Here is a 15,090-nt window from a genome sequence, read left to right as displayed (position 1 = left end):
GGCTACTTTTTACTCACTAACACATTTTTCAAAAATCTCATCAAAACATTTTTGCAATCTTGTGCATCTCACTTTTAATCTTAGCTCTTTTTTGCTTTATTGGATTACAGATAGTCCTTCACTTACAACCATTCATTTAGTGACTGCTCAAAGTTACAAAAGCACTGAAAAAAGTGACTTATTAACAGTTTTTATATTTACAACTGTTGCAGCATCCCTATGGTCACCTGATCAGCTGTCCTGGGTCATGTAATCACCACTTGGTTTCCGACAAGCAAAGTCAGTGAGGGAATCCAGGTTCACTTAATGACTGCATGATTCACTTCACAACTGCAGTGATTCACTTAACAACTATGCCAAAAAGGTCATAAAATGGGGCAAAACTCCCTTAACCACTGCCTCACTTAGCAACAGAAATTTTGGGCTCGATTACCAAACGCTATCCTTTCATGGCGAAGGGACTTGCATAGCTCAATTAACCTATGAGCTATGCCATCCAGGGCCAGCCAAGAAGGACAGGTCATAGCAGAGAGTTCTGACAAATGTGATCCACTGAAGAAGGAAATGGCAACCCACTCCAGTATCTTTACCATGAAAACCCCATGGACAGTACCAAAAGGCAAAAAGATATGACACAGGAAGATGAGCCCCTCAGGTCGGAAGGTGTCCAATATGCTACTGGGGAAGAGCAGAGGGCTAGTATTAGTAGTGTGAAAAAGAATGAAGGGTCTGGGCCACAGCCGAAAGGACCCTTAGCTGTGGATGTATTTGGTGGTGAAAGGAAAGTCTGATGCTGTAAAGATCTATAATCCATAGGAACCTGGAATGTAAGATCCATGAATCAAGGCAAGCTGGACATGATCAAACAAAAGATGACAAGACTGAACATTGACATTTTAGGAATCAGCAAACTAAAATGGACAGGAACGGGTGAATTTAATTCAGATGACCATCTATGCCCCAATCACTGGTTCTGTAGGGGATGAAGTTGACTGGTTCTATGAAGCCCTACAACACCTTCTAGAATTAACACAAAAATGATGTCCTTATCATCATGGCTAGTTTGGCCTTGGAGTACAAAATGAATCAGGGCGCAGGCTGGTAGAATTTTGTCAAGCAAACACTCTTTTCCAACATCCCAAGAGACAACTCTACACATGGACATCACCAAATGTTCAACACAGAAATCAGATTGACTATATACTCTCCAGCCAAAGATGGAGAAGCCCTATATAGTCAGTAAAAACAAGCCCAGGAGCTGACTATGGCTCAGAAATGGCTTCTCATCACAAAATTTAGGCTTAAATTGAAGAAAGTAGGGAAAAGCACTAGGCCACTCAGATATGAGCTAAAGCATATCCTGATGAATATACAGTAGAGGTGACAAATAGATTTAAGGAATTAGATCTGATAGTCAGAGTGCCTAAAGAACTATGGATGGAGGTTCGCAACATTGTACAAGAGGTAGCAACTAAAACCATCCTAAAGATCTTATTTTCCTGGGCTCCAAGATCACTGCAGATGAGGACTACAGCCAAGATTTTAAAAGATGCTTGCTCCTGGGAAGGAAAGCTATGGCAAATCTAGACAGCATACTAAAAAGCAGAGACATCACCCTGCCAACAAAAGTGTGTATAGTCAAGGCTATGGTTTTCCCACTTACAATGTATGTCTGGGAAAGTTGGACCATACGGAAGGCTGAGCACCAAAGAATTGAGGCCTTTGAACTATGGTGCTGGAGAAGACTCCTGCGAGTCCCTTGGACTGCAAGGCGATCAAACTTGTCAGTCCTAGAAAAGATCAACCCTGACTGCTCTTTAGAAGGCCAGGTCCTGAAGATGAAACTCAAATACTTTGGCCACCTAATGAGAAAGGAATGTTAAATTTACACAAGCACAAAATTTAAGAGAAAATTTTTACAAAATGTTTTATAGATGGCATCTAGATCCTAAAAAATTGGCCTGTATGTATCCGAATTTGCAAGCCAAAAGTTGGAGATGTGATTGTGATGATGCTACTTATTATCATATATGGTGGACGTAAAAAAAATCAAAGCATTTTGGATAAAAATTTGGTGAGTTATGCAAAATATTTTGAAAAAGAAGATAAAGTTTACTCTGCAGTTGTTTTTATTGGGTATAATTACAGACTGTACGGCAATAGAGACTAAATTGATCTTAAATTTAATATCAGCAGCTAGACTATTGGTAGCAAAATATTGAAAGAAAGAATATCTGCCTACCATGGAAGAGTGGATATTAAAAGTAGAGAATTTAGCGGAGATGGCAAAAATCTCAGCGTATCTGAAAGACTATTCACAAGAAAGATATATACTGGAATGGAGAAGATGGATTGACTATATTCAAAACAAATATCAGACCAAGAAGTACCAAATAGCTTATGAATGAATAGAAAGTAAAAATTGTATTTGTATATTTTTCTTTATGTAAAAGGGCTCTAGGGGAGGGATGGGAGTTTATGGATAGTTAGCGTATTCTAGCTTATGATTGTTAGATTGTTAGATTGTTAGATGTTATACCCTGTATTTTGTTCTGGGAAGTCCAGGGTGGGGGGTGCGGGGATTGGGTAGAGGAGGGGTGGGGAGGGGAGGGGATGGGGGGGGGAGAGGAGAGGCATTTGTGGAAATTTTCTGTACAACTTTTTAATAAAAAAAAGAGAAAGAAGGACTCACTGGAGAAGTGCCTAATGCTGGGAATGATTGAGGGCAAAAGAAGAAGGGGACAACAGGGAATGAGTCACTGAAGCTATCATCATGGAGTCACTGAAGCTATCATCATGAGCTTAAAAGGACTCCAGGGGATGGTAGAGGACAGGAAGGCCTGGAGGAACATTGTCCATGGGGTCACGATGGGTCAGACATGCCTTCACAACTAAGAAAAACAACAACAACCAAAAGCTAACTGAGGATGTATTGGTACATACTTCTATTACACATTTTGCATTTTTCCCTATAAATATATATGTATGTATTATATTGCTCCCTTATTTTTTTTTGTAGATATATTTTACATTCATGTTTTTCTAAAACACATTCACTTTTACTTCATAAAGTGTTATTATTATAAGCAAGTGAAATAAATGCATGCTCTCTGCTAGGAAGAGGATTGTATACAAAAGACCTGTCAAGTCCAATGAAAATTGTTCCTTCCTGTTGATACATGCGAAGATAAATGATACTGCAGAGGACAATTGCAACCTTACTACTAGAGTCTTTGAAAATTCTGGAAGGAAACTCAAGACTGTAAGTATTCAAGTGGTATTCTCTTTCGTACTCCACGTCAGTGACACAAAAAGGGAATCAGCGGGAATTATGTTAACAGGAGAGCTTTAATTTCTGGCTTAATGGTCTGGGGTGTCTAGATTATGCTGGTACTTGATGAATTTCACTCATAAAAACAAAAAAAGTGTTAGGACAAATCACGGTGAAGTTAGAGCGTGTGTGTAAACTGAATCTTGTTAGAGGTGCAAATAAAAAATGAAGGATTCAAGTAAAGATTTGTATCGTGCAGAAAATAGGCATGGTGATGAAATGGGGACTCCTAAATTACATAAGAAAAATCAGAAATAAGGCTGACTATAACGTTCACATCCATCTCTATCAACTATTAAGTACTAAAGCTCAGAGGCTGGAAAACAAATATGAGCTTGAACCCTCGGCAATGAATGGTAATAAGATTTAATAGCTAGAACAGAAATATGATGGAATTATTCTCATGATTGATATATAGCAAATATAGAAATAAAAGCATTAGGAAGGGAGAAGGAGTTGAGTTGTATACTAGAACTATTCAGTACTGCAAACAAAAATCTGAAAATGAAGAGGAAAACAATAATAAACATAATACTGATGTTGATGTCATCTATTGCTCTTCCAATAAAAAGCAATCCGCATTTTGTTTCAGGGAGTTGTGAAGTCATAATAACAGAACACTTTCATTACTACAACATCAAATGGGGGACAGACTCTGAGAAGCAGGGTCTTTTCAGGAAATTCCTGAGCTGATTTTCTGATAACTTTGTCCTAGAGAAAGAGGAGAATAGGATAGAAGACATTATCCTTGATTTGATGCTAATCAATTTTATCAGGTAGATAGAGATGAGTAATTCGAAGTAATAGAAACATGGTGAAAATGACGGCATAATCCTTAGCTTTGAGGGAAATTAGATCCAAGTGAATCAAATGCATGGTTAGGACTTCAAAGGAAGGAAGGAAGGACTTTTTAATAAATTTGAAATAATGATATATGCAAGAGATGGTGATGGGGAAAAGAGTTTGTTCAAGAGAGTAAGAATTCCTAAACAAGGTAAAAAACTAGAATGAATGTTTATCAAATGATGCAATCCCCAGAAATCAGAAAAATTCAAAATGATCTTCATAACTGGAACAACAAGGTATAAGAAATAGAGTGGCATTTCTAGAGAAAAGTCCACATTTAATCATCTATGGAAAAAGTAAAATGCATGTACATACTATAGAATAGGGATCTAGGCTTGGCAACAGCACTTGTGAAAATGATTCTGGATTGGTAGTTGGAATATAAGGCAACAATGTGAAGCAACTGCAAAAAAAAAATAGCATCACAGAATGCAATTTCTAAATCATAAAAAATAACAGCTGGACATTTTAATATTTTTTTAGAAATATTGAGAATTTGAGACACACAGATTACACACTTCATTAACTGAAAATAAAAAAGAGAGAGAAATTATGTAAGTAAAAAATGGAAAATGATGATATATGCTTTGCGATATTACCACTGAATACAAATAAGTGCAGGTGATAGCTTTTTCTTTCCTGGGCTCAAGAGTAAATAAAGATTAACTGTTTGCTGGGAAAGTAAAAAGATTAACAGAGGAAGGTGAGGAAAAATGTAGAAAAGATCATGAAGAATATGACAATTTCAGTGACAACAAAGACTATATCCTATGCAAGGACAATACACTTATTCTGACCGGTGAAGCAGATCAGTCTCAAAGAAAATGGTGATAGCTTCAAATTGAATTCCTAGGATTTTAGAGAGTGAGGTACACAGAAACTTTATGCAAATTTGAGATGATCAGTGATAATTAAATCCCCACTTCTGTTTGTTGGCTAAAAAAAATATAAGGCATTACAAAGGGTCAACTGACATGCTTTGCTCAGACCAGTATTGAAATTATAGGACTCCCAAGCAGACAGTCATAGGCAAAGATAATGGAAAATATGTTGGTATGAAGGAAAGCAGCAAACTTTAAGATTCAAGCCTATATATCTTTATTTATATCACCTATCCATCTCAGATCCAAAGTTAATACTTCGCCTCTCTAACCATTCATTTCTGGGCAATAGATGTAGCTTATACCTGTGGACTGTTACTATAACAGACTAAACTAGTCTTGGGACATTGCTTCTAAACTCTGCCTAATCTAATCCCACAACCATTTGATAAGAAGGCATAACTTTAAAAAAAATAATTGCAGAGATTTTACAATGAACTATTTTTTAACATTAATGATGGTGGGGAAGAAAGAGATATATAGCCAGTGCTCCAGAATATCCACACTGAATAAGCATAACATTTAGTCATAAAGTATATACTATCCTATAGCACTTTACAGCATTCTCTGGGCAGTTTACAATGTAGAAGCACTATTGCATGTTGCCCCCAACAATCTGGATCCTCATTTTACCAACCTTGGAAAGATGGAAGGCTGAGTCAATCTTGAGTCATGCTCAGAGTCAAACTCTAGGTTTATTTATTTTATTTTTATTTTTCAAATTTATATACCGCCCTATCTCCCTAAGGACTCAGGGCGGTTCACAGGCAGTTAAAATACATATAAATACAGATTAAAAAACAACAATTAAAAAACTTATTCTATTGCCCAAATTTAAAATAGTATAAATAATAAAAACCCCTTAAAACCCATAACTTTAAAATCTAATCCAGTCCCGCGCAGATAAATAAGTGTGTTTTAAGCTCGCGACGAAAGGTTCGGAGGTCCGGAAGTTGACGAAGTCCTGGAGGGAGTTCGTTCCAGAGGGTGGGAGCCCCACAGAAGGCCCTTCCCTGGGTGTCGCCAGGCAGCACTGCCTAGCTGACGGCACCCTGAGAGTCCCTCTCTGTGAGGCGCCTGGTCGGTGAGAGGTATTTGGTAGCAGTAGGCGGTCCCGTAAATAGCCCGGCCCTATGCCATGGGCGCTTTAAAGATTGTCACCAGCACCTTGAAGCGCACCGGAAGGCCACAGGTAGCCAGTGCAGTCTGCGCAGGATAGGTGTAACACGGGAGCCACGAGGGCTCCTCTATCACCCGCGCAGCTGCATTCTGGACTAACTGGAGCCTCCGGATGCCCCTCAAGGGAGCCCCATGTAGAGAGCATTGCAATAATCCAGGCGAGGCGTCACGAGGCGTGGTGACCGTGCATAAGGCATCCCGGTCTAGAAAGGCGCAACTGGCGCACCAGGCGAACCTGGTGGAAAGCTCTCCTGGAGACGGCCGTCAAATGATCTTCAAAAGACAGCCGTTCATCCAGGAGAACGCCCAGATTGCGCACCCTCTCCGCCGGGGCCAGTGACTCGCCCCAACAGTCAGCCGAGGACTCAGCTGACTGTACCGGGATGCCGGCATCCACAGCCACTCTGTCTTGGAAGGATTGAGCTTGAGCCTGTTTCTCCCCATCCAGACCCGTCGGCTTCCAAACACCGGGACAGCACTTGATAGCTTCATTGGGGTGGCCCGTGTGAGAAGTACAGCTGGGTGTCATCAGCGTACAGCTGGTACCTCACACGAAGCCACTGATGATCTCACCCAGCGGCTTCATATAGATGTTGAACAGAAGGCGAGAGAATCGACCCTGCGGCACCCACAAGTGAGGCGCCTCGGGGCCGACCTCTGCCCCCTGTCAACACCGTCTGCGACCGGTCGGAGAGATAGGAGGAGAACCACCGATAAACGGTGCCTCCCAATCCCTCCAACCGGCGCAGCAGGATACCATGGTCGATGGTATCGAAAGCCGCTGAGAGGTCTAATAGGACCAGGACAGAGGAACAACCCCTATCCCTGGCCCTCCAGAGATCATCCTGTGACCAAAGCCGTCTCCGTGCTGTAGCCGGGCCGGAAACCGGACTGGAGCAGGTCTAGATAGACAGTTTCATCCAGGTGCAGGGGAAACTGATATGCCACCATACTCTCTACAACCTTCGCCGCGGCGGGTTGGAGACCGGACGATAATTACCTAAGACAGCGGGTCAGGAGGGCTTCTTGAGGAGGGCCTCACCACCGCCTCTTTCAAGGCGGCGGAAGACTCCCTCCAACAAGGAGGCACTCGTAATCGCCTGGAGCCAGCCTCGTGTCACCTCCTGAGTGGCCAGCACCAGCCAGGAGGGGCACGGGTCCAGTAAACACGTGGTGGCATTCAGCCTACCCAACAACCTGTCCATGTCCTCGGGAGCCACAGGGTCAAACTCATCCCAGAAAATGTCACCAAGACCACCCTCAGACGCCTCATCTGAATCGCCGCAATTTTGGTCTAGACCGTCTCGAAGCTGAACGATTTTATCGTATAGATAACCGTTAAACTCCTCAGCACGTCCCTGCAACGGGTCATCCCGCTCCCCCTGGTGGAGGAGGGCGGGTCACCCAAACAGGGCGGCTGGGCGGTTATCTGCCGGCGCAATGAGGGAGGAGGCGTAGCAACGCCGCTTCCTCAGTGCCACCAGGTAGGTCCTAGTATAGGACCTAACTAGTGTCGATCAGCCTCTAAGCGGCTAGACCTCCAGGAGCTCTCTAGGCGTCTTCTCCGGCGTTTCATCCCCCTCAGCTCCTCGGAGAACCAAGGAGCCGGTTGGGATCTGCGCCGGGTCAGAGGCCGCAGAGGCACGACACGGTCTAAAGCCCCAGCCGCAGCCCGTTGCCAGGCTGCGGCTAGTTCCTCTGCCGTGCCGTGAGCCAGACCCTCAGGAAGTGGCCCAAGCTCCGTCCGGAACCTCTCCGGGTCCATCAGGCGCCTGGGACGGAACCAACGTTGTGGCTCCGTCTCCCTGCGGTGTTGAGTGGCGGTCAGAAAGTCCAGGCAAAGGAGAGTGATCTGACCATGACAAAGGTTCTATGACTACATCTCTCAAATCCAGATCCTTCAACCACTGACCAGAGATAAAAATAAGATCCAGAGTGCCACCCCCGATGTGAGTGGGGCCATCCACTACTTGAGTCAGGTCCAAGGCCGTCATGGAAGCCATGAACTCCCGAGCCACTGTCGATGACGAGCCGGCCGATGGCAAGTTAAAGTCCCCCATGACTAAAAGTCTGGGGTCTCCACTACCACCCGGCAAGCACCTCCAGGAGCTCGGGCAGGGCAGCTGTCACGCAGCAAGGAGCCAGGTACGTGACCAGCAAGCCCATCTGACACCTATGACCCCATCTCACAAGAGGATTCACACCCGGCGATCTGAGGTACAGTGGTCTCCCTCGGCTCTAGACTCTCTTTAATAGCAACCGCCACCCCCACCCCTACCCTGGGCCTCGGCTGATGGAATGCACGGAAACCGGTGGGCACATTTCGACCAGGGGCACGCCCCCTCCAGTGCCCAACCAGGTCTCCGTAACGCCTATAAGATCCGCGGCGCCACCCTGGATAAATTCGTGTATTAGGGGGGCCTTATTGGCCACGGACCGTGCGTTGCATAACATAAGGCGAAGGCCCAGGCTCTGAGGTCTTGACCATCCGAGGCAGGAAAAGTCAGAGGATCGGGGCGCGATCGCTTGCAGACATCGAGCAGCGTGACCCCTAGACCGTCGATCCCCCTTCCGCCATATCTGCCCCTCCACTTACCGTGCAAATGGAACCACCCTCACAAAAAGGAACACATTCCCCCCCATAACCTCCGAACCCACTAAATAATCGCCACGAGCACGCGCAGGGACTGGTTTCCCTCCCGACGGGCTAGCCCCAACACCCGCCCTAACCCTCCCACCCCCCCCCACCCGACACTACCTCCTCCAACCCAAACCCGTCAGTTCCCGCCCTCCCCTTAAAATTCCCATTAAAATTCCCCTTAAAAACCCGATTAAAATAATTAATTAAAAATCCCCTGAGTCTCCTATTTTTGGCATGCCATCTCTCGGGGTTCCAAAACCCGTCCTCAAGATGGGCCCTCGATAATGTGGGGGGCCAGACCCGCGAGAGAGGGGAATCTACGAGGCAAGAAGGTCAGCCGCTGTAAATGTCCGCATGATAAAAGTCCGGCAAACAGACCCATCCTGGACCTGTCAAGATGGAAATTGACGCACCAGTAATTCCGAGTGGAAGACAGACGGGATATAGGTCTTGGGCGGTAGATAAACAAACCGCCATGATTCAGTCAGAGCTCCAACCCCTCATCTCCAATCCCGAGGGGTGGTCTATGGGCGCGGGGGGGGGGAGAAGGATATAGTCCTACAATAGTCAAGCTAGGATTGTCCAGGACCATCCTCAATTCCCCCAGCTGGGGACCAAAGGTCTTCAGAAGATCCCCTTGCAGCCAGCCCATGGGCATCCTCCAAGATGGTAAAAAGGTGCCTACATGGCCCGTGATCGTCCTTCAGGTTGACAAAGAGGCCGAAACACGCGCCTAATGGGCCAAGCTGCTCCACCGATGAGACATCTCTCCAAAAGTCCGGGGGCAAAGGACTCAAAAGCCCCATAGGCGGTCCATAGGCGTCCTCTAGATGGTAGGGAGGCGTCCCTAGACCCGTGGACAACCTTCAAGATGGCAAAGAAGGTGACCATCGGGCCTCTTCGTGGCCGCTAAGCCAGGCCGCCAGCTGGAATAGGCCACTCACCCGCCGGGTTTGCTGGGTCATGCCACAGTTCGCCGGACCCAGTCAACCACCAACAGGCTAGGCCATGGCCAAGCCGGTCCAACCAGGCCGCCGCCACCGCCGCCACCGCCACCGCCACTACCGCTGCCGGGGGGAAAGAGCCTCCAGGCCAGGCCGCCGCCGCCACCGAAGAACTCAGCCGCCGCCGCCACTGCTGGAAAAGGCCAGGCTGCTCACACCACCGGCACCGCAGACGGGGGGGACAAAGGGGAGAAAGGCTCTAGGCCCCTCCCGAAGCAGGGCCAAGCCAGGCCGCCGACCACCGCTGCCGGAGAACCGCCGGCAAAACCGGCCGCCACCGCCGCCACCGCCGCCGCCGCCGCCGCCACTGCTGAAAAAGGCCAGGCTGCCCACACCACCAGCACCGCAGACGGAGGGGACAAAGGGGAGAAAGGCTCTAGGCCTCGAAGCAGGGCCAAGCCAGGCCGCCGACCACCGCCGCCGGAGAACCGCCGGCAAAAACCGGCCGCCACCGCCACCGCCACCGCCGCCGCTGGAAAAGCCGGGCCACTGCCTCTGCCGCCCAGCCAGGCCGCTGCCGCCCGGCCTGGAGAAGGCCGGACCGCTGCCGCTGCTGGAAAAGGCCGGGCCGCTGGAAAAGGCCGGGCCACTGCCGCCACCGCCACCGCCATCATCGGCCACACCGCCGCTGGAGGAAGAGCGCTCCGGGACTCCTCCTGAGGGAACTCGGAGACGCCCCGCCTCAATTCGCCCATCCTCCGACTCACCGCACTCTCTTCTACCCGGGCGGGGTAGGTTGTGGGCAGAGCTTGCCTGCAATACTGCACTTTAACCACTGTGCCACTGGGGCTCTTAATAAATCACTTCTTTAATCAGTAAGCATAGTTATTACTTTCTTTTTTCCCTAACTTAAATATAAGATAGGAGATTAATCCTATCTCCCAAAATCAAAAATCATTAAAAAGTAAAATCCATTGTAGTATCTATACATTTTATTAGGTTCTAGAGACCGTTTCTATGATTGTGCAGGCTTCAGAATGTATTTGGAAATCGTACTTTGGAACTCCTGAGGGGAAGCGCAGCACTTCTGTCTTCCTATCCTATTGATTCCAAAGTTTTCTTCCAAATCGTTTGTGAAACAGATATATAATCCTAGTCTCCAAAAAAACACATAACCAATGTGTTCTCTTACTTATGCTTTAAAAAGCATAAAAAAGTGTGGACAGAGAGATTCTTCACTTGTTTTGTTTTTTACCAGAACAGAAGGTATTTTCTTTGGGCAGAAAGAAAACAGGGTGAATAAAAGGATCAGGATTTTATATAGCAATTAACAAGATAATCAACTTGTTCTTTGTTTATCTCCAATAATTACATTTGTTTGATCTGCATATGGTGATGCAGCACAAAGTACTTAAATCCTCTTCAAGATTAGCCTAAATAAGTTGTAAACAGGTATAATCCAATTCCAGTTCCACAGAGAAACCAGGAACTAAACCCTACTCCCATTTCGGGGGGAAAAACAACACAAATCTGAATTTTAACACATAAAGACTTTGAGATTTATTTTTCAGCCCATAGATCTTATCTAGCAATCAAAAGGGAACAAAAGCCTAATGACTGCTTTCACTAGAAAGTAAAAGCCAGTTTTGAGCAATTAAAAACAGGAAATATATTATGCTTTCTCCTTCTACATTTTTTTTCCTGCCAAATTAATCTATTGCCATTCCAGACATGTTTTTTGACCATGCTAACACTTTGCATCCCGCAGAAATAAATTTAGGTAGATTTAATGGAGAACCAGCAGGTAAGAATCAATTTAAGCACCCTAATTCATACACAACTTGGTTGTCTAGTTTTTTTTAATTAGTGAGATGTATCTTCTTCTTGTTATTGTTTTTTGTGTTATTCCCGTCATATCACTGTGTTCACAGTTTTGCATTTCACTTGCCACTTTGTCTGGCCTGCAATATTGGCAGGGCATATGCTGTCGTGCAGGCAATCCATTCATTGCTTTTTCAGTCATCCTTGGGGCTGCTGGCCATCTGGGCTGAATGCAAGCGCCTGCCTTGGCGCCTCGTGATGGATTCCACATCAGTTCTGGCCACATGTCCATATTGCCACAGCCTCGCTTCTCTCATTTTGTCTGGAATTGTGAAGACCTTCAAACTGTCTTTGTTCATAACAAGATCCAGCCATGTGACTCCAAAAGACTATCTGATCATTCACATCATTGTGTGCAGTGCCGGTTCGTGTCTCTTCATCGTTGGCCATTAGGGAGATGTATGAACCTACCAATTTTGCCTTCTCGATACATAAAAACCAGGTCATTTCTGACAGTTAAACATTTCTCATTATGCATGAACTCAGCAATTTACCCCTCACTCATAATCAAACCAACCTTGAAGACTGCTCTCCTCTTCACTAGTCTGCACATTAGGTTTTCCTTACTAATGTGGGCTCCATTCTACAGTTCTTACTGTGCGAAAGTAAATATCAAGCACAAGGCTAAAATCAGATCAATAGCAGCCTGAATTGTTTCAGCTTTCTAGAATACTGGCATCTATTAACCCTAATGCGATTAAAGCAGACAAGAAGGGAAGCAGGATTATTTTAAGAATTGCTGAAAGAACGGGTCTCTCCCTGAGGAGTTGTACTGCTCATTTTATTAAACAAAGGAGTCTTATTTTCCTTTTTCAAGCCTCTATTCTCACCTTCTTTTCCACTCTTTTGAGTTGTAAACCTGGTAGTTAAGGACTTATTTATTTCTATAATATACTCCAGAAAAGCCTTGGTTAAAAATAAAGGTAACTTGTGATGTAAATAAAAAGCATATATAGTATGTTAAAGAGAAATCTCTAACTTAATTTTCTCTACTACTACTAAAATTGGAAAAATATGATTTAGATGGCATTTACTAGCTACCTATGATTGAGAAGAATTGGGCTGGTTTTGGGGAGGCTCTCTATACCAGGGGTCTCCAACCTTGGTCCCTTTAAGACTTGTGGACTTCAACTCCCAGAGTTCAGTCAGCAAAGCTGGCTGAGGGACTCTGGGAGTTGAAGTCCACAAGTCTTAAAGGGACCAAGGTTGGAGACCTCTGCTCTATACCAATATAAAACTGGTCATTCAGTTAAGAGCTGAAATTTTTCATATACTTCACACTTGTTAAGCAGTTAAGTATTTGGACTAGTGCATCCATACATGCTTAGTATATCTCTTTATCAACCCAAAACAAGTAATTTGCATATTAACTTTAGGGTTGCAGAAGATGATCAAGTGGATAAATATTTCTGTGCAATTTTCATATGAAAAACTACAGCTAAATCATTTACTAAGGCATTTCAGCACCTGATTTCATTCAAGTCACATTGTTCTTTTCCAAATGTCAGGTTGTTAATGGGGAGACCTTTACCTTCACAAGGCACAGAATTTAAAATATTATGCTAATGTATATAGCTGCTGTAGCTGCTGTAGTATTATTACTGTTATTAGGAGTAGATTCATAAGTAATACATTAAGATTTCTATTAATCTATTCTGTTAAATGAGAGAGATAACGCAAAGTCATCTTGGACTAATTAAGCCATCAGCCCGATGTAGTTCCTGTAACCCTTTAGATCACAGCATGTTACTACGTAAGCACAAAAGAGAGGGTGGAGAACTTTCTCTCTGTGTGTCTATTAGTGTTGAAAGGACTGATTTTGCAATATGTTATCTGTTAAACATTTTAAAAATACACATAAATAATTGGTAAGAACATAAGGGAATAGAGCGTGTGTTTCAGAGTTGGGATGATTAGTCTCAAGTCCTATTGAAGGTACATTGAAGAGGGGAGAAGAAAAATATGACATTTTCCTTCTATAATTTGGATTTTAAAAATTAAGTTTAACATGTTTAAACTTCTTTATCTCACTTATCTCCAGCTTGGAAAAGCCTTCACTAATACTTAAACAATTCATTAGTATATAAGAGTGTGTGTGCACACATAAAAATGTATGCATGTGACAAAGGGGGAAAATAGCTGATGGCCTTTTATTCTGAGAATTTAATTCAGTGGCTGTATTACATCTATGTACAATAAATGAATTCATTATCCCAACAAGATACTTCCTAGCAAAAATTAATAACCAAGACATTATAATTTTAAAGGATCACATGTGAACTGGACATACATATATACTGTGCATACTTAAATGGACAAAAGAGAGAACTGCACCAAACTGCATATTGAACTGAATTTTATTATTTTCCAACTCAGTTTATCATTACCGGTACTACTAATACTAATTTATAGTTGGGGAATCTATGGATTTGGGTTTATTTTTTTAAAGGTAAGAAAATCAGTCCTGGACCAAAGATTAAAATATGGTATATTATGATTTTTCTGAGTTAAGACATGGGAAATGTAATGTATTTTTTTTTTAAATCAAAAAACATACTATGCAATTTTAGGGACGACAACATTTCCTTATGTATTAGTGGTTGGTAAAATAAAGGCCAAGACTGAATCATGTATAAGCTCCACTTAATTTCTTACAGCACTCATGGACTGCAGCTTTCTGCATCCCTCACCATTGGCCATACTGACTATGTGCTACAGCTCATCAATCTCTAGAGGAATGACGAATAAAAGAAAGAATATAAATTTGATCTTTTGTGTTTAAAAATAGGGAAGCTTGGTTTCGAAAAATATGGAAGCTCAGGTTCTCAATTATTGCTAATAATTTTTGACATTATTAAAATTCTTATAATTTTTAAAAATCTCAATTTGAAGGGGAAAATGTACACTGGGAAGAACAAAACAGCACATACACACACAATATAAATTTTAAATTTTATCTTACCTCTTGCGTTAACCTCCCAGAAACAGAATAAAATTGTCCATTCCAGTTTGATTCCATCCATCCACAAGCCACTGATATGAAAACTTCAAGCAATAGGAGGAATAACCAGATACTCCTTGATTTCATTGCTCTAATTCTAAAGGAAATAAGAAAGCATTTTCATGAAGAATTAATGCCTGGTGGTTTGTTTGTGTTAATATTCTATTGCTTATTGAATAATAGAAGATTATGCTTATACATCATATCAAACAATTAAACTAGAGATGAGCACTTCAGATTGCAATGGGGGTGGAGAGAATCAAGCATTGTGGCCCCAGCTGGCTTAGCAATACTGCAGAGTGGGGCCACACTACAGAAGTGGAGAAGGCTTCCCTATCACCACCCTTTCTTGGCTTTCTTGGGTATAATTATTTATGAAACAATGT

At 43.7% G+C, this 15,090-nt stretch overlaps 1 protein-coding gene across 1 annotated transcript in view; it reads right to left on the bottom strand.

Moving 5' to 3' along the window:
- FSTL4 (follistatin like 4) overlaps positions 1-14,726 on the bottom strand; it is a 491,346-nt gene extending 476,620 nt beyond the window's left edge. Inside the window, exon 1 of the mRNA XM_058171598.1 lies at positions 14,666-14,726. Coding sequence (XP_058027581.1) covers positions 14,666-14,722 — 57 coding nt within the window. The 5' untranslated portion in view covers positions 14,723-14,726. The remainder of the gene's footprint in view (positions 1-14,665) is intronic.
- Positions 14,727-15,090: the final 364 nt, after the last annotated feature.

Source organism: Ahaetulla prasina, chromosome 2 (genome assembly GCF_028640845.1).
Source record: "Ahaetulla prasina isolate Xishuangbanna chromosome 2, ASM2864084v1, whole genome shotgun sequence".
Taxonomy (NCBI): Eukaryota; Metazoa; Chordata; class Lepidosauria; order Squamata; family Colubridae; genus Ahaetulla; species Ahaetulla prasina.
The sequence above is the reverse complement of the archived record's forward strand: the minus strand, read 5'-3'. Positions and strand labels throughout refer to the sequence as shown.